At 41.5% G+C, this 26257-nt stretch overlaps 1 protein-coding gene across 4 annotated transcripts in view; it reads left to right on the top strand.

Moving 5' to 3' along the window:
• Positions 1 to 26257, top strand: part of GADL1 (glutamate decarboxylase like 1) — a 181804-nt gene that overhangs the window by 37281 nt on the left and 118266 nt on the right. For all 4 annotated transcript variants that reach the window (XM_082415122.1, XM_082415120.1, XM_082415123.1 and 1 more), the window contains exons 3-9: positions 3729 to 3855; positions 6098 to 6188; positions 9585 to 9691; positions 10381 to 10496; positions 16300 to 16379; positions 16500 to 16554; positions 21426 to 21542. In XM_082415122.1, coding sequence (XP_082271248.1) covers positions 3729 to 3855; positions 6098 to 6188; positions 9585 to 9691; positions 10381 to 10496; positions 16300 to 16379; positions 16500 to 16554; positions 21426 to 21542 — 693 coding nt within the window. The remainder of the gene's footprint in view (positions 1 to 3728; positions 3856 to 6097; positions 6189 to 9584; positions 9692 to 10380; positions 10497 to 16299; positions 16380 to 16499; positions 16555 to 21425; positions 21543 to 26257) is intronic.

Raw genomic sequence — 26257 nt, 5'->3', positions numbered from 1 at the left:
AGAGTCTGTGCTTTTAATGATTCCTCCATACGTTTCTTAAAATCTCAAAATTAACCTCTGTCACATTGATCACCTTTCATACTGGAATCAGATTATCAGGAAATGGAGGGAGAGATTTTCATTTCACTTTTATCAGGAGAAATAAATGTCATTTAAAAAAATGATTTTGAATGTGAAGTGGTATTCTGAATTTTTGGTAACATGCATTTGGGAAAACTAATAGGAAAATAGATTGAAATGACCCATGATCTTGGAATGGTTAAATTCAAGGCAAAGTCACTGGAGGTGTTTCCTGATATGTACTTATAATTGCATATTTTCCTGTCTTCTTTGTACTTGGGGAATATTTTGGACCTGCTTTACTTTGGAGTAAACTACTCCCCTGGAACTTTTTTTATATCGGCCTTTATTCAGTCATTAAATATTAACTGAGTGTTAGCTAAGGGTAAAGCATTACATTTGGGCCTGGGGGATATAAAGAAAAGTAAGATAAAGGTTCAGCTTTGAACAGAATTTTAATCTCATTGGGAGAACAAGTTTTTGTTGGGATAGAGAACAGAGGGTCCCAATAAGAATGTGATAAATGCTGTGTGATTTGGGCAGACTTTGGGGATTTCACTGAGGAGTGGGCACCTTGAACTTTGATGCAGAGTCTGAAGGTGGAGTAAGGTTTTGATGGACAGAGAGAAGTCAGCACAGGTGTGTTGAGGAAAGCGGGAGGTAAATGATAGAGAGTTGTAATAGGATAAGGTATTTAATACACTAAGAGGACCCTTCACCTAGAAAGAAGGGCTCATACAGGGCACTAATGGGAGGTAGGATGAGAAGGGTATGCTTAAGATCCTAAGTTGTCAATTAAGCAACCCCAAGCCCACTGCAATATAGTAGACGTGCATCCATATGAAGCTGGATTGTAAGTTATGTTGAGGTTAGGAGAGGGAGGTGAGGATTTTATGCTGCTGACTTAGCCTACTTGGTCAGAGATTCAACAAGTCCCCTTTCAATGGTGACCTGAGGATAGGATGGGTCCCCACGCTTAGATGATTATTACTAGTGCCCTCTTTGATAACACTTTTTCTCAGCCACTTTTTTTGTTTGTTTGTAATTGAGCTGTAATTTACATTCAGTCAAATGTATTCCTTTCGGCGTGCAGTTCTATGAGTTTTGACAAGTCATGTAACCATGAACAGAATTAAGATACAGATTAAGATCCATCACCCCCCATATTTCCCCGTGCCCCTCCATAGTCAACCTCTCCCCTCACCTCTAGCACCTGGCAATCACTGATCTGTGGTTTTTTGTCCTTGTGGTTTTTGCCTTTTCCGAAGGTAAGGTAGATGGAATCATATCCCAAGTAGCCTTTGGAGTCTTGCTATTTTCTCTCAGCGAAATGTGCTGGAGATTCATCCACGTTACGTGAATCCATAGTCCTTCCTTTTGATGGGCTCAGCCCATTTGATTTACTTCTGCCCATTATGGTTCTAAGCTGAGAGTTTGATTTCATACCTCTCGCACGACTTGGTATTTCCTCCTGCTTTCCGCAGCCTCCCACATCCTGGTCTTTACTCCCTGGAGGCCCCCCTGTCTCTCTCCTCCCCTCCACAGAGAAACTTTTTAAAGATTGTCAACACTGCCCCCCTCCCTCTATTTCCTCACCTCCTACATCCTCACTTCATGCAATCTGGCCTCCACTCCCACCTCCCTCAGTCAAATGCTCTTGCCAAGAACACCTCCTTGTTCATAAATCCCAGGAGCACTTCTCAGGCTTTGTCTAAGTTGGCTTCTCAGCAGGATTTGACAGTGATGACCATCTTCTCCTTAAAACATTCTTTTTCCTTGTTTTAGTAGCAGCAGGATTTGCCAGTGATGACCGTCTCCTCCTTCTTCCTTGTTTTAGTAGCAGCAGGATTTGCCAGTGATGACCGTCTCCTCCTTCAAGCATCCTTCTTCCTTTGTTTAGTAGCACAAAACTCTTCTGGGACTCTCCCTGCCTCCCTGGCTTGTCCTCCACTTCACAACTGAGCTCCTCTCCCTTTGCCCATTTCTTACGTGTTGGCGCCGCCCAGGTGAGACCCTGCGCCTTCCCCTCTTACTGTAGGTTCCCCCTGAGCTGTGTCACCTGTCTCATATTATAATGGATGCCTGGAACTCTGTTCCTGATCTTTTACAAGAGCTTCAGACCAACTGCTACACCCCTTTTGGGTGTCCTGAAGGTGCCTTAGACTAAATATGCCCCCAAATCATCATCTCCACCCCACCCCATCCACCATCAACCCGTGTGCAAGCTGGAAACCTCAGAATGGCCTTTGGCTCATTGCTCTCCCTCATCCTTAATGTGCTGCTGCTTTCCGAGTTCTATTGATGGTGCATTTTCAAAATCTCCATGTATGCTTCATTCCTAAAGCAGCTAGCCTCATCCAGACTACTACCTTCTCTTGCCTGGTTTATTAGAGTAACCTCTTATTTCCAATTTTATTTGGAATCTCCATATAGCAACCAAAGCTATTGTCTAAAACACAAATATGATCATATAATCCCCCTGTCCAAAACATAACAGTTTTTTTAGAGCCATGTTCAAACTCTGTAACATGCCACACAAAGCCTGTCACAATCTGAGCCTTGTTTATCTCTTCATTCATTCATTCATTCATTCAACACATCTTTGTTGATAACCTCTTGTTATGGCAGGCTCTGTTAGTTACTTGGGATCGGTGAGCAAACTGACTGACATGTCTGCTCTCATGGAGATTGTGTAGGATATCATAAATGAATTACACAGCACGCTGGAAGGTGACAGGTGCTATGGAAAAAGGAAGAGAAGAAACAGTTGGGGGGGAATTGCTAGACATGGGGTAATGTGCGGCCTGGGATTTTAAATAAGGACTCAGGATTGCTGTCACTGAGAAAGTGACATTTGAGAAGGGTTTTGGATGAAGTGAGGAAGTTAGTGATGAGGATATTGGGGGGGGCATTCCAGGCTGAGGGCAAAGACCCAAAGGTGGGAATGTGCCTGGTCTTTTAAGAAACAGAAAGGAGGCCAGGTTGCGGGGGCAGAGTCAGCTGGGAAGAAAGCAGTGCCACCAGGGAAGGAGGTTGTACAGGATCATTTTAGGTCATTATAAGGACTTAGGCTTTTACTTTGAAAGAATGAGGAGCCATCAGAGGTGTTAGAGCAGAGGGGTGACCGTGGCTCATATACAAGAGGAGCAGTCTGGATTCTGGCTGCCTGGCTGAGAGTAGATTGTACGGGGCCAGGGGACAAGCAGAGAGACAAGTTAGGAGTTATGCCGGGAGCCGAGCTTCACTTCTCCCTCCCTCCCCCAGGCGCTGTGTTCAAGCCACACCCAAAGGACTTCACTCTTCAGAAGGGCTGTGGGTGCCCTTATATCTCAGCTTTGCTTGTGCTGTTCCTCCCACCTAGAAGGCCCCTTGCATGACCCCATCCCTTAATCTTTGCTTGGTTCACCCCACTCTTATTTTATGTCACAACTTAGATGTCAGTTCCTCCAGGACATCTTCCCAAATGTAAGATGGGGTCCCTCCTTTGTTCCAGCAACATCTGCTTTACCATCATAGCTATGGTCACAGGGAACTATGTTTGCAGGTTAAATCTCTCTCTCTCCCACTTGTCTGGAAGCTTCGCAAGGGTAGGGGCCACGCTTCCGACATCCTCTCCACACCTGGCTCTAGCGGGTGCCCAGTTAACCGTGCCTTTGCCACATCTCCAGGTCTGTGAGTGGCGGCCCCCTGAACAGCTGAAACAGCTTCTCGACTTGGAGCTAAGGGACACAGGAGAGCCACACCAGCGGCTGTTGGAACTCTGCCAGGACGTCATACGCTACAGCGTCAAGACCAGTAAGAACTTCACTGACTCCCTTGATCCGTGCCTCTAACACGTTCTTCCATTTTCTTAAGCCTGTATTTACTTCATAGTAAAGGCAACTAGGGCGCTGTGTATGGGATGAGAAAGCTGTATCAAAAATAGTGGTTCTGATGTTTTGACAATGGTCCATATGTCTAATCCGTAAAATAGATTTGTCAAGGCCAAAGATAGGTTGATAGAAAAACTGATGGTGTTAGTGGTCATATGTAAATATTATCTGCTCTTCAGCAATCCTCATCCTCCTGATAAGTAGCAGTATCATGACTGCTACTTATCATTTCTTTTGTTGGTCCAAACTGATAAACAGTATTTTGATTTTAGAAGTTGTTAAGGGATTTTAAATCCTGATTGCCCAGAACATGGCCCCCCAAAATGTTCAAGAGGGTGTCTTTACTATAAACAGGGATAGATTTATTTGTAAAGTACTCTTGGCAGTTGGCAAGTACCAAATTATTTGATCAAATCTAGCAGGATCAAAAGATAAAAACCTTTCGGAAGGTATAAGAAAATGAATGTATGGTGAGTTTTTGCTCTGATAGTTTCACAATAATGCTGAACCACTGTGATCTTTTGTAAATGCAGTAACATGATCTTTGTCTTGTGCTTAAGTCCTATTCCAATTGACTGTTAATATCCTATATACCCAGTGAATAAGTTTCAGAAGTAGAAGAATAACTTTCCAAAATATGCATTTCTCAGTGTGATATAAAGGTAATCTAGTGCTTAAGACCATACAGGCATTATGCTTTGTGAGTTCTGACACTGAACTAAATTTAGTGGAAAGAACATAATAAAATCCTGGCTAGAAATAATTGGTTTATATTCCCTTGGGAAAGTCTGGTGTATGTATCAAAAAACCAGTTAACATTTCAAATGCAGAGATACATATCTCATTATTACAGTGCATGTCGGAAGTGTAGAATGACATTTAATGCAGTAGGTTTTTCAGTTTACTGGATACTTTCCATAAAGTTACCATGGAAATCAATCATAAATTAACGTGGAACTAAAAAAAAGTCTTATTAAAATTACTTGTAGCAATGTCTGGTTTCCTTTGCCAGATTAGAGGAAGTTTGCCATGTTTTATACGAAAAGGCATTTTCTTCTGAGACTTTTGTTTTTCACTGAACTGGTTTAAAGAGAAAAAAACCCCAAAACCAAATGCTGTGAGTTGCAATGAGAGGTCACTAACTAAAATGATTCCCAAATACCCAAATTTAGAAATAGGCCTCCTACCTCTTTATTCTTTGTCACACTGGACTTCCTATGATTGAGAATGTCAAGCCAGCTGTTAGCCTGGGGTTTGGTGTGAATATTCACACTGTGTAAAGCCAAGAACCTTTATGAGACCTTTTATAGGAGGGAAAAAAATAGAAAGTTGGAACTGAAGTTTTTCGAGCCTTAAAGGCAACTGCCTTTGAAGTGCATTGAATCAGAAAGTTTATGTAAGCTGCATGATGAGTCACATCTTACTCCAACAACACGATGCCAGTTGCACTATAAAAAATGGTCCAATCTGAAAAATTAAAAGGCCACTCACTGCCAGGAGCCTGAAGTGAACCCTGTTGGTGAGTGAAATGTGTTTAAATTAGGGAAATTAACATCGATATTTTTAGAAGGTAAAGGTAGCAGCAGGCTTTGATATGTGGACAAACTGCTCAAATAATCCATTTCTCAAGGTTCTGGTTTGGGTCTGGGTTGTATTTAAAAAGAAACAGGTAAAGCAAAGCTCTCAAAAGAGTGCTCAAGTTTTGCTTAGAAACATATTGTTCAGTAGACAGGGCTATGAAATGGGTCTTCAACATTTGTTTCCCTTGTACATGACAATATTTTAAATGCTTTTTTTAAATTGAGGTATAATTTACATTCAGGAAAGTGGGAAACCTCAGGTGCTCAGCTCAGTGAATTTGTACCTATCTGCATGTAAGTGACCATCACCCAGGGCAAGATATAGACCATTCCTGGGACTCCAGAGGCCCCCTCAAGCCCCTTCCTAATCAGTATCTCCTTGCCAAAGGTACCTGGAATTCTAATCTCTGTCTCCACAGATCAGTTTTGCCCCATATTGAATGTCATATAAGTGGAATCATGCATTGTATACTCCTTGTATCCAGCTGCTTACATTGTCTGAAGGATTCACTTATATTATTCTGTGTCGATAGTTTTCTTTCTTTTTTACTGCTGTGTAGATTAATATTCTATTTCAATTTACAGACCATCCAAGATTTTTCAACCAGTTATATGCTGGACTTGATTATTACTCCTTGGTGGCCAGATTTATGACAGAAGCATTAAACCCAAGTGTGTGAGTACCTTTAAATGGAATTTTACAAGGAATATGGATTAGAGATTTTGTTAAGTAGGTGAAGTTTTATTTCATTAACTTCTATTTAATGGTTTAATTTGTGCAGTGTCATCATAAATAATGGAATAGTCTTATGACACTTTGCAGTATTCAAAGAACAGTTTGATCTGATAGTGGTACTGTGAGATGGGTAAGGCAGGAATTATCTCCACTTAACAGATGAGAAAGTTGATTAAGAACTCATTCCTACATGAAAAGCCATGTCTGTGCTAAGGTGCTGGAGAGATACTTTGTGTAAAAACACACCTCCACTTTGCCTCCATGAAGCAAATAATCTAGTGATATAGAGATGCATGCAAATTAATCAAAATGATCTACACAAATTAATGTATTATTGTCAAATGAAGGAGAGGTGCATGATGCTATAAATATAAACGGGACAAGTTTTCCTTGTTGGGCACTGAGGGAAGTCTTCTCTGAGGAAGTGACGGCTAAGTGCTGAAGAATGAATGAAAGTTAACTAGGTGAAAAGAGGAGGGATGGGTTCCAGAGGGAACAGCATGTTCAAAGACTCTATGACAAGAGACAGCATGACATGTGCTATGAACCGAAAAGTCAGGGTGGGTGTAGCTGAGAAAGTTATGCGGGGTGTCATGGAGGACAAGATTGGAGCCAGACATGCAGGGCCCAGTGGGCCACATTTATGAGTTATTCTAAGTACAATGAAAAGCCATTGAAGGTTTCCACATCACTAGGTGACATTTGCTTAGTAAAAAGATCATTGGAAATATGGAGAGTGGATTGGAGGGGACCCATTAGGATGGCATTACCTTGGTCAGGTAAGAGATGATAGTTGCTTGGATTTAGACAGAAGTGTTAGGAATAGAGGGGGAAAAATGTGTTTGGAAGATAAAACAGAAAGGACTGGATAATATACTGGATCTTGGAAATGGGAACAAGAGGGAGGTTTATAAGATGATGCCTGGGTTTCTGGCCTTAATAGCTGGGTTGATAGTCATGTCACTCACTGAGATAAGAAACACTGGAAGAGGGGCCAATTTTCAAGCCTATGGTGAAAAAGGCAAGAGCAGTAATTCAGTTTTCCATTGTGAACATTTGCATTTGCAGTAACTTTGAAATATTTAAACGTATACTCTTGGTGAGTTGAGATATATATGGGCCTGAAATTCTGATATTTATATGGAAGTTATAAATGTAGGTGTCACTGGCGAAGGATGGTAGTTTCAGTAGTGGGCATGGATGAGATTCCTAAAGTCAGGGATTCTCAACCCTTTCTGCTCTTTAGGATCAACCTAGGAACTGGGTTAATATTAAGACCTGGGTCCCAACCCAGACCAATTAAATCTGAATTTCTGTCTATGTGTCCCGGACACTGATATATTTTCATAGCCCAACAAGTGATTTTAATGAGCAGGATGGAGACATTTTAAATAAAAACAAACCAGGAGATGGAGAAGCACTGCCTGCAGGACAGCATAGAGTGAGGAGAGAAGACTGCTCGGGCCTGGGCCTTGAGGGCATCTGATATTTCATGGTTGGGAGGAGGAGAATAAGCCTACAGTAGAGAGAGAAGAAGGAGAAAATCCACTGGGAAGGCCTGGGAGCCATGGAGGAGAGTGTGTCCAGAGTCATATATTGTTGAGTGGAGAGTTTAACTAAGAAAAAGACTAAAAATGTCCCCTGGATTAACAACATGGATGTCATTGGTGACTTCAGTTACAGAATTTTTCGTGGAATAATTCAAGACAATACCAGATACCAGGTTACAATGGGTAGAAGAGTTAAGTGGTAGAAAAGATAGTGAAATTACACAATTCTGTGAACCTCTCCTTGTAAGTCCTGGGATCTCTCTAACTCCTCATCTGGGTTCTTTTAGTGAAATATTTAGAGGCTTTTGAAGTATTAAATTGCTGCTAAGCTGAGTAGTCCACTCAAAATATCATGAAGCCACGAGCGCATTCTGTATTGTCCTCTCCTCCACCTCCAGGCCAATTTCCAGGGTTACGGTTGAGCTAGTTTGCAAAGACAAGTTTAATAGTATTTTTTTCTTACTAAAAAGTGAATGATTATTTCACTTTTATTTGTAGGTACACATACACATATATACTTTTTTTTCACACTTTTGATATGTGTAAAGTGGTTTCCTAGCATGGTTGAAAATAGAAGCTAAATTGTTTGAAAAATGATGTAACTTCTGTAGAGTGCTTGGCAGGTAGGGAGGTGATAACACAGTAGGTGTTCTTTTTTCCTTTTTTTTTTTTTTTTGCCTCTTTACCAAAGTTTTTTTCCTTCTGATGTTAACATAATTGCATTAAATTCCGTGACTATGAATTTAAATGTGTCTGCTTAGCTTACATAGAGTACGTATTTATTCAGATTCAATTTAATGTAATCACCTAATTGTTCGAGAAGGAGATTATACATATTAGTCACCCTCCAGTTATCTGGAGAAAGAAAGAAACGTTATAAAATTACATGGTAACTGTTTCAGGCTGGATTCCTGGGCAGCTGCCCTAGATGGAGCTTAGTGAGTAGGATGTTTATTAAGGGAAACCCTTGGGGTCAACATGGGTGAGGGAGGGGAAGGAAGCAGGAGTGGGCAGAGATAGGAGTCAAGCCACTGTGTAGACTCTAAGACCACCTTGGCTGACCCCACAGACGTCTCTGGAGCTACCCTGGCCCTTCAGTGTGGTCTGGAGCTGGACCCCCAAGGCCAGGCCCAGTTGTACCTCCAGCTGGACCAGTCATCGGGTGTGGACCACCACAGGACATTCCTAAAGGGGCTAACTTAGCAATGCTCTCTAATGACAACATTCCAGCCCAGAGCCTCAAAACTTCATGACAGGGATCCAGGTAGCGCTGTGTAGTAAAATCATCACATCATAAGAGATGTCCGCAGCGCTCTTGCCATTTGTACAAACCCAGGAGTGTGGTGGAGGAATCCCAAGTTCTAGAGCTGACTGCTAGGGTACTTCATGGTAGTAACCTAATAAACCTGGCTACCATGACAATGGTTTTTCTTTAACCAGCATCCAAAGCAGCATCCAAAGAGCTAAATGGCTGCTGTTCATGGCTAATACAAAGAATCCAGGTGCACTGCTTTTATCTCTTGCGATGGAATTGAAGGTTTCCTCTAAATTAAGACTGCGAAGTAGCTAGTATCCCTAAAGCCACCAGCTGCTGACATTTATCTAACCGTGACCAGTGCTGTCATAGACTGTGTATTTCTCTGTTTCCAATGGATTCATTTCCAAAGACTCTACCCACACTTCAACAGCCACTTGGTTTAATAAAACCCTATGTGCATTTCTTGGGACTCCAAAGGGATGGTTTGACTCTAGCCATAGAAGTGAAGTGTTTTTTATATCTATCTAGTTATACGTATGAGGTGTCCCCAGTGTTTCTGTTAGTGGAAGAAGCGGTTCTGAAGAAAATGATTGAATTTATTGGCTGGAAAGAAGGGGATGGAATATTTAACCCAGGTAAGTACAATTAGTTATTGCCTCCATTAAAGCATCTACAATTTTATTCATGCCTTATTTGAGGAACAACTCCCCACAGACTTCCACATTACAAAAACTTGGATGTTAATCATGCCACTTGGGGAGAATCGAGCTTGTGCCTTTCTCCAGAGTGATGATATTTTGCCTAAATGCTACAGAAATGACATACATGCTAACAAATGAGATGTCTACAATTTTGGATTTATATCCAACACAAATGAATTTATCTGCTGCTGGGAGTTAGGAAGGGCTATCATACGTTTTTCAAGTTTATCAATTAATTTTACTTGAGAAGTTTCCTGAATCATATTTTGTTTCTCCTACAGTCCTTCTTTGGAACCAGGGAGGAGCATGTATTGTCATTTTATTGATTAGAGACAGACGGAAAGAATATTATTAACTATGGAGACTTGGGTACTGGCCCTAAGTCCATAGATGGAAACTCTTAGTTTAGAAAAGCTCTGGAATGAGAGAATAGACCATAACTTCTGGAACTGGAGATGAGGAAGTGTGTAAGAGTAATGGGATTGGAGGGGGATGCTCCCTTGATTTTGACAGTAATTTGTCATTAAGCTGATGCACCTGCAGCCATCCATGCCTCCCACTGTAGCCGGCACTTGGGGAACAATGACGTCATGCTATACATATTTCTGTTTTCGTTTTTGCAGGTGGTTCAGTGTCCAATATGTATGCCATGAATTTAGCCAGATACAAGTACTGTCCTGATATTAAAGAAAAGGGGCTGTCTGGCTTGCCAAGATTAATCCTCTTCACATCGGCAGAGGTAAAAAACAAATTATTTTTGATATGAGATATAGATTTTCTGAGAATGAATACATCATGAAGGGAGAGGGCTTGTTTGTTTGGGTGCTGCCGATGTGCTTTTATCCCATCCACGTGTAAGTCCTGTGCCTACGTACAACGTTGTATTTCATTCCAAAAGAAATTCTGATGGGTTTGATATTGCAAGCCCTGGCCACCCAATTTTGTACATCACCTTTATTTAAAATTTATAGCCTGTAACGTTTTCTTAAGAAAAGAGAACACTTAATTTGAAAGTGCCATCTCTTTCTATGAATCTCTGAGTGTCTTATTTGTGAGAACTTAGATGGTTGCTACTGATATCAGGTATGTCTTCTACTCCCATTTCCTTGTGAAATTGATTGCTTTGAATGGCTAACACAAGGGCTCTTCAAGGGGAAAGGGAGATATTCAGTAACAATGAACATCATGCGCGCGCGCGCACACACACGCACAGTTGGATGTTGCCACAGTCCCCTATCTCACTGTGCTCCCCACTGACGTGGGAGGTCCAATTGTGGATGAGCACATTGGCTTTCAGCTAGGCTGCCTGGATTCAATTCCTGTCTCCACTACTTACTATCTGAGTGACCTTGGGTAAGTTGACTAACTCCTCTGTGCCTCAGTTTCCTAATTTATAAAAATGAGTGTATCAGTTAGTTCTAATATCTAACAAATTACTCCAAAACCCAGTGGCATAGAACTATAGCCAGCTATTATCGCCCTCGAGTTTGGAGATAGCTGGGTAGTGCTGCTGTTCTTGGCGGGGCTTGGCTGGCGAGTGGTTGGTCTGGGAGTGGCTGGGCTGGGATGACCCCAGTGGCGCTCCGCATGTCTCTCATCCTCCAGCAGGCCAGTCCAGGTGTGTTGTCAGGACAGTGGTGCAGGTAAAAGACAGCATGGGCACACACTGGGCCTCCTGAGTCCCGGGCTCAGAACTGGCACGTTGTCATTTCTCCCTCATTTTCTTGGTAAAATAAGTTGTATATAGGAACCTAGATCCAAGAAGTGGGAAGATAAACTTCACCTCTTAAGGAGACTCTGCAAAGCCACCAGGAAAAGGGACTGGATGCAGGGAGCAGTGAACAGTCTGGGGCCATTAAAGCAGCCCAGCGGCGACATGAGCTTAGTAGGCACTGATTGATTAGTGGGTTATTGCAAAGATTGAATGAGTTAAAGCATGTAAAGTAGCATCTGGCACATGCTAGATAGACAAAAACGTTAGCTATTAGTAGTAATAGGAGGAGGAGAATGACCCAGCAATAATAATGCGGAGCACAGCTCATATGCAGTCTTACTTAGAAGGGATGCTTTTTTTGTTTTTCTTTTTGTGATTCCAGTGGGGGCCTCTGGGGGTCCATCCCACCACTGCTTCTTCCCCATGTCCCCTCCTGTACCTTCTGCAATAATCCTAGGTCTCCTGTCAAACACGTGAGGCAGGCAAAATCTGAAAATTCTCTGTTAATTCCAGCTGGACTTTCCTGTGTCTGTTACTTTCTTTCAAGAGCAAGTTACTTTATTATGGCAAAAGTATAAATGGTGCAGGAACCTGACCACCCCCGCGTGTTCCCCCTGCCCTGCCTGAGTTCTGGTTAGTTCAGTGCTAAGGGCAAAGTGGGCATTGAGTTGGGGGCAGCTGGGAGGAGTCATCTAGTCTGAGATTCTGACCTCAGCTCGCCAGGCCCTTCCTCATGAGATGTTCATTCTGTAGCAAGAGAAGAATGCTTGGGAATGTGGACACCTGGGGAAAATGCTTGGTTATTTGGAATGATTATGGAGTAGAATTTCCCTGCCCTGGAAAACTTTGGTTCCAACCCTCGGGTTCCAATCCTTGGTATTTCAGTTGGAGGAACCCTAGTGTATCAGAAATGCAGAGCCCCTTCTGCGTTAGAATTGCTATTTCCACGCCTTGGAAAGCTGATTAAGCAGGGGCCCTGCTATCAGTGCAGTGCTTTTACCTTTGCCTTTTTCGTTCTTCATTTGGTTTAAAATGTACCAGAGTTCTTTTCTGGGATAATTGCTCCAGAAAGAGGGAAGAATTTCTATGGAAGCCTAAAATAAAGATTATGCCTGGGAAAGATCAGTAACAGGTGTAGCTGGCAAGTTGGGAATGAAAAGAAATTGAAAACTTGTGAACCCAGAACTAAGTATTTTTAAAAATCTCCGGTGGAGATATAGGTGCAAAAAGAGGTAAAATATATGCCTTGGCTAACAGACCAGCAGAGGATGGAGCCAGAAAACCAAGCTAGATGTGTGTCTTAGTTTGCTCAGACTGCTCTAGCAAAATATAGAGTGGGTGGCCTAAACAACAGACGTCTATTTCTCACAGTTCTGGAGGCTGGGATGTCCACGATCAAGGTGCTGTTAGGTCTGGTGTCTGGGGAGAACCTGCTTCCTGGCGAGTGAACCTCTGTGCTCACATGGCCTTGCCTCCGTCCAGGCTCGTGGTCAGAGTGAGGCCTGCCTTCCTCTTCTTACAAGGGCACTCATCCTATCAGAGTCTCACCCTGGAGACCATCACACTGGGGGCCAGGGATTAAACACACACGAATTTTGAGGGGACTCAAGCATTCAGTCCATAACAAAGTGAACTCCACAGAAAAATTCCATAACTTTGAACACACTGTAGCCTTGAATATATAAATTTTACCCCATCCACCATACTCTTCTTTGTAGCTCCTTCTTTTCCCTGCTCTGCCAAAGAGACCCAAGTCATAGCATTGACACTACTTTAATTCATATTTTAGGGACCTCTGTACCACTATTTACAACAAATCAATTCATTACTTAGTTAAAAAAAAAAGAATTAAAGAAAGCTGTGTTTCCTAAAAGATCCTAAACCCTATGCTAATCTTTTTGTTATAGTCCCCTTGTTTTTTTTCAGGCGTTGGCCCATGGCCGCCTGGTTATTTTCCCAGATTGTTTTATCAGGTGCCCTTACTTTTCCAGTTTTTATGCAGCCCCAGATGAACCAGGGTAAGTGACTCCATCTCTGCCTTGCACCATCAAATGCAGAGTGTGTGCACTCACCACTAAAGGGGTTTTTGCATACACTTCAGGTGTCCATGGTAATTCAGCTGTTGGTGGAGACCAGGAAGATCACAGCAGAGACCCCTAGACTGTCAGCATATCTAAGGTAGCCTCTCCAGGCCAAGCGGGAACCAAAGAGAAGGGGACTTTTGGAGAAAAATAATAAAAAGGAACAGATTTGTGGCCTGATTAGCAGTTAGATATGAATTCCTTACATTTATAGAAATCTTAGGGTTGTCATTCAAATCATTTTGGGAATTAGCATGAAGTAGTGACTATTGTCCGCCACTAAAAAGTGAGGGAGAAAAGAAACTCTTTTCACTCCCAGGCCAGCGATCAGTTGTCCTAGTTCCTTACTAGCAGGATCGCGGCTGGGATGAGGCAAGTGAGACGTTTAGAGTCCAGGTCTCAAGGTCACACCTCCTTAAATTTTGCACCTGAGGTGCCTGACTCCCTCCATCGTGGCCCTGCTCTCTAGGTGAGGCTGCCCTGAGTTTGGATGGCATTGCAGGCATTCACGGGCCAGCAGGTGCTTTTCAGGATGTTGTGCAGCGTGTAAGGTAGTCCATCTGGATTCCGGCTCTGCCTCTTTAGGAATTGAACCAGCTGCGTGCTCTTGGAAAAGTCCCTGTACATTCCTTTTCTTTATTTCCTAAGGCATAACATTCGTAACCCTGCTCTCCCCACCACCTGAAGCTAATTTGAACTTCAAACTAGTCAGCATCTTAGGACTCCAAGTGTCCAGAACACAATCCACAGGAGGGGAAAGCAGCGGTTCACTGAGAAACCCAAGGTCACAGATGAAATCCTTGCTGGAACCAGGAAGGAATACTTCAGTGCAATTCTGTCTTTCCTGTGGGCACTGGCCATCTTAATTTTATAGAAATGAATACCCACTGAGATTTATGTGTCTTCTGTGGACGAGTGAAACTCAGGGGGAGACTGGGTCTTAGAAGGACTAACTTCTCTTCTGCCAGTGAAGGGAGTAGGCACTTCTTGTTTCTAAATGCAGCTGTTACTTCTGAACTCCGGCCTTCTAGGTTTTTCCTTCTCTTGAAACTACTCAGTATGTCTGAAGCATTGCTCTCTCTTTTTTTTCCCCTTCCAGGGCTCTTTTCCTCCTCTGATGCTTTCAGATGTTTAGACTTCAGTTTTTCAGACTTGTAAAAATCTATCTCTATCCATCTGAGATTGACATTGGACTCTACTTTGCCCTGAGATACCCAAAAATAGCTCCACCGAAGCTATTCTTATTCTGATGACAGGTTTTTTATTCAGCAGATCCATTGGTTGGGGGTATTTTGCTATTTCTCAGGGCAAAGCAATGTGATTTTCCTTATTGGCAGATGTCAGTGGGGGTAGGCTACTATTTATCATTATGAAATCAATAGCTGTTTGGTGCCAGAGCCCCAATCTCTGGTAAGAAATAATTCACCTTAGCTGTGTCACCTTAGCTATGGTGGGCTGATGTAGCAAGTAGGGAATTAACTATATTTTCATGTACATTATTACTCTTCACTCTGCACATGTTCTTGTAACAACCCGAAATGAATGCATCCTACAGGCATTTTGAATGTGTCCTATTTGATATTTGGAAATTAATTATTTAGGACGGTTTCATTTTTCCTGATGGTGTTACTTCTGCATTTATTTTTACAGAGTTAAAAAAGAGCTCCCCATAAAACTGTCTTGACAAAAGAGGAAAAAATTTACCACATTTGAGGGAAATATATCAAGTTAAGTGTGAAGGCTTGACGACTCTTTTAATGTATTCATACCTACAAATTAAATTACTAAGGTGTTTTGGTACAATAATGTCCTTTAGCACCTTCATTTTTTCTGGCATGAAAAAGAATTAATTGACCACCTGTCCACAATAATGTATGAAGAGCGACATCTCCAATGTTTGAATGCTAATTATTTTATAGGATTTACGTAGGGCAAAAAGGCCCAACAATCCAAAGTATATACCACTATTTGCCAATAAGAGATAGACAAGACCTAATTCCAAAGCCAGCTCTTAGCCTCATTCATGCCAGGGCTGCATCAGTAGTGTGTCTATAAATTATTATCACTTCTGTTGTTATGATTTAGCCACATTCCCGTGTGTCTAATTTCAGTCTTATATTCAATATTAAACAAGATTGGTCAAGTGTCTGATCAGCATTTATAACCCACTGTTTGCTCTTGAAAATAGATTCTTCTGTGGTCTGTGACTACAATTTTTGAGACAGTCTTGCTCACTCCTTAGAGGGTTTTTGAGTCAGCAGTGGACTAGTTTCTGTTTCCATTAATACTGAGTTTTATTAGTAACATCAAGAGAAACTTTTCTCAATGTTACGTAAAACAACAGCCTCCAGCGACCAAGTTTTTTCCATATGCCAGGCTCTGTGCTAGCTCTTTACAGACATTAACCCATTTAACTCCATGACAAGCAGATGGAGGAGGCATCCACATGCCCGCTTTATAGATTAACAGATGGAGGCTGGGAGAGTATGTGTTCTTTGCTCAAGGGTCTATAGCTGTAACTGGGAAAACTTGGAATTACATCCTGGTTTCTCTGACCCCAACCAAAATCAGTGTTTTCAACCACTATACTAAAGAGCTCAGTTAAATGACTTTCTTTTTTTTTTATGGCAATACTATTCCAAAGGTTGGGCTTAGCCGTATGATGTACACCCATTTAGATAATAAACAGTACTTTTTTCATGCTATGTATTTGTGTCTCTCTCTCTCCCTTGCCTTTTTGAATGTAGTGTCATTACTCTATGAAGAAGGCAGCCTCCTTTCTTGGGATTGGCACTGAGAATGCTTGCTTTGTGGAAACAGATGGAAGGTAATGGGGACAGGATCCGGAAGCCTGGTGGGTGGAGGGGGAAACTGATACTATTTAAAAAGCAGTACCAAGGTCTGTTCACTGCTGAACATAACAATGTCTCAAACCTGTGTCTCTTAGAGGTAAGATGATACCTGAGGAGCTGGAGAGGCAAGTGTGGCAAGCCAAGAAAGAGGTGAGAGGGGGAAGGAGAGGGAGGGAGAGAAAACGTGTGTGTGTCTGGGCATTAGGGGGAGCATGCAGGGCCAGCAGCCAGGCCCAGGTCTGTATGTGTGGGAGAGAGAAGAGGGCCCCTTAGAATTAAAGGAGGAAGCTCATTTACAGATGTGCTATTTCTGGGTGCTTGCTCTACACGTTCTGAGGAGTTTCTCAGATGTTCTCATTCCCAGGTGGCTGGAGCTTATTAAAACACTGACATCACTGGATTCCGGATTCTTGCCTAGAATTAGCCTCAAAAGATGAGCCCAGCCTCTCTAGCAGGGCCGCAGCATCCACACTCCTACGTAGCTCTCGACTCTGAGGATGCTACAGGCGAAGCCAGTTGTCTCTGGGCTGCATTCAGGATGGTTTCTGATTTCTTGATCAAACTGTCCTCCTGGGTTGCTTCCACCCAAAGCCCATCCATGACCATCACCCCCTGTTGGGTGTGGGTCTAGTATTTCAGCTCTGGCAGACTATCCTCTCTTCCTTAGCTGCCAGGATGTATTAAAGCTGGCATATCCATCGCTGGGGAAGGCAAGGCATGGCCCTGGTCACCTGCTGTACTCCAGCTCAGCCTGGTGTCTGCTTTTCGGGTGTGGCGTTGTCTTGGTGCAGCCGTCTTGCTTCTTGGACCAAAAGCCTACTGGATTAGGTGCAGCCCCTTCACTGCTTCCCTCCCGTCTTCCCGCAGCCCCCACGCCAGTGCAGCTTCAGACTGTTCTCCCACCACCTTCCAATAGACGGCAACAACGTCGGGTGTGACTGCTGAAAAATTAAAAGCCCAGCTTTTGAGCTGGGATATAAGTTTATCTCTCCTCACAGGGCTTCACACTTTAGGAAAGATGGGTTCTTTTATTTTTATTTTTTAAGATTTAATATTATTTTTCTTTCACTCTTCATATTTTTTTAAATTTTTCATGAAATTCAACTTATCTGGAGCATGCTAGATCACTGTATTTGGTGTGAAATTCTGTACTTGAAAGTTCTGCTTTTACTGCAGATGTATTGGCTTCTGGTGTGTGTCCTTAGCACTACATTTTTTAAAACATTCCATTGACAAGTGGATTTGATAGTTGTCTGGTGGTACAGGTTATCAGATTTCTTTATCTCTTGGGTAAAATTCTATATTGCAACCTGTTTATTCTGCTGTGAACTACAGATATCACCTTCTAGTTTTATCTATTTTTTAAAATCTAGTTTTATCTTTTTCTACAGAAGTTCCTATCAAAAAGAACTTTATGTTATTAATGCTTGTTGGTGGGGAATATTGACTCTGCTTTTTGTATGGTTCATATGATTCCTTTTTTCCTTCCTTCCTTCCTCCCTTCCTCCTTCCTTCCTTCCCTTCCTCTCTTTCTCTTTCCTTCCTTCCTCCCTCCCTCCTTTCTTTCTTTCTTCTTTCTTTCTTTCTTTCTTTCTTTCTTTCTTTCTTTCTTTCTTTCTTTCTTTCTTTCTTTCTTTCTTTCTTTCTTTCTTTCTTATTTTAAACTTTTCATTATGGAAAATTGTAAATATATGTAAAACTAATATAATGAGATTCCACATACCAGTGATGCAACTTTCACAATCATTAGCTTATGCTCGCCTCCCCTCCCAGTACCTCTAGATCAGTTTGAAGTGTATCCTACACATTATATCATTTGATCTATAAATAGTTAAGTATATCTGTAAAAGATATGTACTCTCTCTTTAAAAAAAAAACCCATAATGCAATTATAAGAAAGAATAAATTCTTAATATTATCCAGTATTCACTCTGATTAAATTTTCTCCCATTGCCTTTTTAAAAAAATAGCTGGTGGTCTGAATAAGGAGTCATACAAAGTCCATGTGTGGCATTTGGTTGATTTATCACATAAATCTTTTCTAACCTACAGTCTCCCCTCCTTTTTTCCCCTGCAAATGATCTGTTGGAGAAACCAAGTCCTTTGTCCTGTAGAATTTTCACATTATGGATTTTGTTGATTCCATCAAGAATTTGAGACTCTAAGCGCTCCCCTCCCCTGTACCTCCCCATCTGTTTTCTATATTTCCTGTAATCTGGCTGTTAGATACTGAGACTTGGGGAGATTCAGGTTGGAATTTTTACGAGGAAGACTTCATGGGTGGCATTTTGCCCTTCAATCAGGAGACGTCTTGGGCCTCCTTTTGTTATTGGTCCATCTATCACAGAACTCTGCATCAGCCTCTCACCTCATGGATTTTGCTGCCATTTGTCATCATTGTCTAGATCCGTTATTTCATTAGTGATGTTCTAATTCATTCTCTCATTCCTTCTTCATTTAGTGGCAGGCCTCCTACTCTAAACATTTTTGTTTCTTCATCCATATTTGGTTTCCCTAAGGAAACAGTTTGGACAAGCAAGACAGAATCAATATTTTATTCTTTTCCCTTATTTACCAATTTTCAGAATAGTGAGTGAGTTGCCAAGCATCCTGAAGGATAGCCAAACCTTTTTTTCTTTTTAAAGTGTCATGAAGAACTCATCTTCTAACATATTGGATGGATTTTACTCCACGGCAGTCATTATTATTTTCATTGTTCAAATTTCTGTTTGTTTTGACAATGAAAGTCCATGAAAGTGACATAGCCTGAAGTTGAGAACTTGCAAGGGAAGTTTTTAAAAAGTAAAAATTGCTTTAGGCACATTTGAAAGTAGGGCAACAGGGTTAGAGTTGGCATGCCTCCTCAGTTTTCTCTCAAGTCAGTTAAAACTTGAGCTTGGATTCACTAAGGACAAATCTTGCATCCATTCTGAGATTTTAATACCTGATGACTAGTTTCTTTTTCTCAGTAGCTTCAGACCTACTTTTTGTTGTTGTTTGTTCGTTTCAAGCTTTTAACTCATATTGTTACAGATGTGGGAAATAGTTATCAACTTTTCTTTTTGCTGCTGGGATTCAATTCCCTGGCCAACCACGATCCGTTAAAAATCTGTTGAGCAGTGACCTTTACCTTGATGCCATTACAAAGATGGTAAAAACCACAGAAGCATCAGAAGTTCTAAAGTGCTTACAAAAAGATAAAACTAGTGTAAACACTGAATAATTGGAAGTATTTTTGTGTATGAGTATTTGAAATGACAAACTTTCTTAGAGAATACAACTCATTGGCAACACACAATCAATACTGTTTCCACTGACTTTTCTCATTAATAGTGTGAGATATGAGAAAGGGAAAAAAAAAAAACCTGGAAGGTTAAATCCAGATTATGAAAGTTGAATTTCTGGGACTTATATTTATAGCTAGATTAAAAAGGTGAGGAAAACTCATTAATGGTCTGTAATAGCTAGCATAGATATTTTCCTCACAATTGTCAGGTTGTCATAGACTTCATAAGGAAAGCCCAACCATTAAAGACACCTTCAGTGGTTTTAGTAAATTACTTTTTCTATTGCTTTTACTGCTTGATGTAAATCTGGTCACATTTCATTTAGGTCATGGCCATGATAAAGACATAATCTGTTGGTAGTTGATTACAGGGAAGAAGTCCCAAAGCCTATGGTCCCAGGGGCTCTGTCACCTACTGGCCCTGCTCTAGGAGGCTTGGTGGACTGTATTCCATGTGTCACAGCCGTCTCCCCACATGGCAGATGGATCCATTGTGTACCATCACTTTGATTCCTATGCATCTCAGCCTAGAGATGTGGACCAAGCGTCCTTGCTCTGCCCCGCTTTCCATCGAGAAATAACTTCTTTCTGTCAAAGATCAGCTAAATTGGAATGAATCTGGTTCAAGCCGAACACCCCTGACATTAAATGGGACATAAAAATATGTTACAAGAACAAGTGTATTTCACGATAAAACTGAGGGAAAAATGACTCCATCCTAAAATGACTTTGACTCTTTCTCTGCAAGTAAGTATTCTTGTCACTGACTTCTTGTGCTCTAGAATCAGGATTCTACTTGCTCTCCTGACCCCCACCTTTGTCTGCAAATTTTCCCCTCATGGCACTTCCAAAGAGAGCAACACACCTCTGCCAGCACGTTGGGAGGATGGATCTATCTGGAAACAACCTCGTGTACTCTCTTCTACATGGCTGCCATAAAATCCCTCATGAGACCAGGGTGCCTGGCTCGCTCGACTGGAATTACCATTCATCTCTGCACTTGTTCCCACATTCTCCCTTTCCTCCCATTTCTCATGGGTACCTGCTCTCTCCGCAAGATGCAGCCATGGACTGGATGAGGAGGGAAAATTATGGCAGAAAGACGCAGGTTCTCTTTTCCAGCACATTCTAATGACTTTCTCTGTGGCAGCACCCGTTTGGGGGAGTGTATCCCAATGAGGTTACCATATCCCCTCTGACGCCAGATTCGTACCTGATTACATCTCTTGCCTTGTAGCTGCACTTACTTCACCAGGTGACAAGCAGACAGGCCTGCATGGCCTGCCCCTGCAGCTGGCTGTTTGTCTTCTAGTCCTGGTCCTTCTTATTTTGGAGGTGCTAGGGAGGCCCCGATGAGTCTCCCTGGGAAGGAGTTAGGAGCCACACAGGATGCCAGTTTGCTGTGGAGGTTGAGTTTATTCACTTCTATCCGGAAAAGCTAGAGAACAGAAAAGACTAATAAAGAAAATGAGAGTAAAGAGAATAAGGGTGCATGTGGAGTTGGGACAAAGGATACTATTGCCATGGCATTTTCTGTTTCTTTAACCTATTTATAGTGACTAGAGGCCATGTGATGGAGAAGTGTAAACAACACTCACTCAATGAATGTTTATCTCCAAAGAAACCAGATAAATGTCTGGGTGTATAACCCTTGTGTTTACCAACCTACTGTAGCACAGATTTAATGGTGACGGTGATGATTCTTATAATTCTCACACGTGGGTCCTTCTCACAGGGCGCAGCTCCATTCCTTGTCTGTGCCACATCTGGTACCACGGTATTGGGGGCCTTCGATCCTCTGGATGAGATAGCGGACATCTGCGAGAGGCATGGCCTCTGGCTCCACGTGGATGTAAGTTCATCTGGGTGTGCATATCTGTTAAACTTTCTAGCCTTTTTGCAACTTTGGTGGGAAGTTTTTCGTATTCTCAGTAACTAAATGTGAGGTCCCCAGCTAGTTGTATTTAAATGTATATTTCTAATTAGGGGAAATAAATGTGTTGTTTCCTGTTAGGTAATAAAGAAGAAGATCCCGCATTGATGCGCATTTTGTCTTAGTTTTCCAGATTTCCTCTTCTGTCCTGAATCATTTCTTTGGTCCCTTGGATCTACTGTCACTGAGGCAACACGGTGTGGGGGACACATTTCCTACTGTGCAGTCAAGAGGCTGGTTTTGGATTTGAATCTGCCTCCTCTCCATTGTGACCCCAGCTGTTTGGGTTTTGGTTTCATTTGTAAAGAGGGAAATGACTGACGTGGTTAATAAAGGATCTTCTAGCTCTAACATTCTGTGCTTCCAATCAGCTGGAAAATGCAAAAGGCTGCATGACTTCATTGCATGCCATAATTAAAACAGGTTTTATCTGGATCTATCATAGATAACTATTGGAGAGGGATTGGGATAACTTATATTCTTCACAATTTTCTAACTTAAAGGGCTAATTTTCTAACTTAAAGGGTTGGCCTTTTTTTTTTTTTTCTAATTAGTTTTGTAAGTCCTGGGGTTGTTCATAATAATTGTTGTCCTAAATTAACAGTAACTCTTAAAATTCTACTTATTTAGGGTTAGAAAGTTGAATTCAGCCGGTTATGAATGCTTGTTGAGCGTTTTGGTTTTCTTTGTGTGTGTGTGAAAACAGCAGTTAATTAGTTTGATTCAAGCCAGTAGAAAGAACTGTTGAACCTGCAGTTGAGAGGAACTTTCCTCCAGTAAGTGAGTGGTTCGTGTCCTCCTTATCAGAAAAAGAAAGGACAATATTTTTGACTCACTGAACATTAGGTAACTGAGCATTTATTTGGGGGATATGCCTGCACATAATTTTATAGTTTGTATGATTTTATGCTTTCAAGGTAAAGTTTCTATGATATAATATCGAAAGAATTTTTCAGCAACTCAAAGCTTTCAGTAAAAGTATGCTAATATTTGGTAAAAGCAGAAGTAGTAATATAAAGCTCACTAGAGTGATAGGCTTGATTAGTAAGCCAATGGCAATACATCAGGTGGATTATTTGTGACTTCTTTAAATGGGATTATGGTATCTGTATCTGTTCACATTTCAACTTATATCTTATTGATTTTTATAGACTTAGAAGCATAATAATACAGTATGTCCTGAAAGATAATATGAAGTGAGTACTTTTGTGACTGTGGAAATAGGGGCAAAATCAAATATCTGAGCAGTTATACTTAAAAATTCTACTCTCATAAAAGAAACTTCAAATATGGATTATATGGTTTATGTAAAACAGAGTAACTACAGCAGTTTCCAAATTGGGAATGATATTAAGAGATTTATGGGGCTTAGAAAGAATTGTGATTTATAAGATGTGAATGAAAACCTCTCTAGATTTTCTAAAAATCAAAGCTTGAATTTTTGAAGAAAACACTTTTATGAGGGAATATTTAAGCCATGCAAATTGTTCTATTTGCATATAATAAGCTTCAAGTTGAATGTCTGTAGTATTAGATTAAATCTGACAACTGTTTATATGACTTATTAAAGAAATTAGCTCTAACATTGAGACAGTACTCACTCATCCTCTAATATTGCAGACATCATTCTGTTGATAAAATTTTATGCAGGAGCATATAACTTCTCTTGAAGAAACTTCATATACCAAGGGTAGTTTATTAATTTTACAGATAAAAAGTTAGTAAAATTACAGTGATTACTTTGGCCTGTTTGAATTTTTTTTTTTTTTTTTGGCTGCATTGGGTCTTCATTGCTGCACACCGGCTTTCTCTAGTTGCGGTGGGCAGGGGCTACTCTTCCTTGTGGTGCGTGGGCTTCTCGTTGCGGTGGCTTCTCTTGTCACAGAGCACGGGCTCTAGGCGCATGGGCTTCAGTAGTTGTGGCACGCGGGCTCAGTAGTTGTGGCTCGTGGGCTCTAGAGTACAGGCTCAGTAGTTGTGGCGCACGGGCTTAGTTGCTCTGCGGCATGTGGGATCTTCCTGGACCAGGGCTCGAACCCTTCTCCCCTACATTGGCAGGCGGATTCTTAACCACTGCGTGACCAGGGAAGTCCTGAAATTTTCTAAAGGGTATTTTAAAGATCCTTTAAAATATTAAAAACTGGCATTTACTTGCTTTCTTTTTAAAAATGTAATTAGAATTGCTTGGTCTTCTGCGTTTTCCATAAAACCAGGTTGCCTGGCATATATACCATATCTTATTATTTCTAAGATACACATATTTTGTTTACATTTTTAATATACCTAATTGGTATGTTGATGTCATTTTTCTTTTTCTTAGCAATCCACAAAAAAATGGTACTCTTACATCTGATAGTGCCTGCAATTTGGTTAATTACAATGTATTTTTAAACAACAGAATAAGAAAAACTTCAGTTGTGTTAGAATATTTTGCCTCCAGGACTATTCTGTATCTGCGAGAGTCAATGTTATCCCAGCCTCTGCCTGAGACCAGGATTTCAGGGCTGATCCAGCTCTTCTCTAAAGCAGAGGCTGCGGCCACTGCAAAACCTCACCCTCCCAGCAACACTTCCTACGGTGTCTCACCCACACTCCATCCCAAGTCCCGGGGGAGGTGACAAACGCTGTATTTAAAATCATGGGCTTTAGGGGCTGCCATCTCTACATTCCACCCTGCTTCCACTTCCCTTTCAAGATTGGCTGTACAATTAAATTATTAACTAATTACTTGAAGAGAAAAACGTAGTAAAATGGTACTCATGGTGTCTGGCTCATAGCTCAATAATGACATCCCGTTGGTTCGATGTTGTTGCGAGCTCTGGAGTGAGGGGGTTGTGGAGTGAAGCCAGTACAAGTAGGGCACTGGCATCAGGTGCGTCGTTTTTCCCCTTTCAGCTCTTTTGAGGAATACATTTATGAACGAGCTGCTTCTAACGCTGCCTACCACCCTGTAAACCAGTGAACTAATGCCTTGAAAGAGTTCATGTGATTTTAAAACTTCAGTCCAGCTCACTAAGATTGGCAGAATATTGTCTGCTTTTTGAGGAGGAAGAAGAGGCAGAGGCCAGTGCAGGAGGCACCAGGGAGGGCAGGTGTGTGAGTGGGCAGGTGGAAAGGGTGAGAGTGAATGGGCGTGGCTGAGCTTTACTGATTAATCCTTCCCCTAGTTGCCACTGGTAGGTTCTCAATGCGGTTGGGGGTTAAAAAGATTGAGAAAAGCAGGCAACTTAGAGTTAAGGGATGTAAGAGAAATAAAAGAACCTAATATGTAAGTCATCTTCATGTTCCTGAGGGTCAAGTTCTCAAACCCCAGGTCTGGGGAGCCTCAGTTAGCAGGTTCAGATCACGTTTTCCCAGAGGCTGAGGGCAGCTGCCTCCATACCTCAGCTTTGGTCACACATGGTCCATCATGAACTCTGGTGGGACAGAGAGGGCAGCAGCAAGGGCACTTGACTGACAATCCTGATCATCAGCCTTTTATCGGGGCATCTTTGGAACTCGCCTGCACACCACCTTCGGCCCACAAACCTTTGGGAACCCTATGGGGTCACTGGAGAGTCTAGTCCCAGGAAACAGGGCTGGAACTAAGGTGAGGCAAGTGAGGTTCCTAGGGTTCATTGGACAGGTAAGTATTATGAGCAAAGGAGAGGAGAGCTGAGAATAAGGAGAGGAAAGGAAATCCCATTGTCAGTAAGTCTGGAGGGGAGGGAGGAAGAATCAATGCGAGAAATAAGAAAGTCAGTTTGGTATTTGAAAATTTAAGGAGGCATTCACTCCCAAGGCCATGCAAGAGCCCAACTCTGCGAGTGAGCTTAAGGGTGCACCCTGGGTGACTCGCTCACTTGCCCCTGGGCCCAGCCCTGAAGTGGAGAGCTGTTCTTAAGGCCACTCTTTATTGTCCACCATTGGGCTCAGCTTTTTAATACTCTGAGGATCGTGGAGACCTCTCACTTACTTCCTCCTTCACATCCATGGTGCACACAATCTTGCCATTTCTTTCTGCATGATATTGGGCTCTTCCTTACCTTTTTTTTGGAGTTATTATTTCAGTGTTTTATTTACTGTTGTGTTTCTAGCACTTATATCAGTGTCAGTCTATTTAGATATGTAATAAATATTTCCTGAATTAAATTATTATACTCACTATAGTCATATTAGAATGCTCAAGGTCAAAGTTTGGGACATAAAGTTTTTGGAAAGATCTTTTTTTTAAATTGCAATGTAGTTGATTTACAATGTTGTGTTAGTTTCAGGTGTACAGCAAAGTGATTCAGTTATACATACATATTATATATATATATTCTTTTCAGATTCTTTTCCATTATAAGTTATTACAAAATGTTGAGTATAATTTCCTGTGCTATACAATAGGTCCTTGTCACTTACCTGTTTTATATATAGTAGTGTGTATCTGCTAATCTCAACATCCTAATTTATCCTTCCCCTCCTTTCTCCTTTGGTAACAATAAGTTTGTCTTCTATGTCTGTGAGTCTATTTCTGTTTTGATATGTAAGTTCATTTGTATCATTTTTTTTTGGATTCCACATATTAAGTGGTATCATATGATATTTGTCCTTCTCTGTCTGACTTACTTCACTTAGTATGATCATCTCTAGGTCCATCCATGTTGCTG

This window comes from Balaenoptera physalus (assembly GCF_965194825.1).
Source record: "Balaenoptera physalus genome assembly, chromosome: 11".
Taxonomy (NCBI): Eukaryota; Metazoa; Chordata; class Mammalia; order Artiodactyla; family Balaenopteridae; genus Balaenoptera; species Balaenoptera physalus.
Note: the sequence above shows the minus strand (reverse complement) of the source record. Positions and strands in the feature narration are given on the sequence as shown.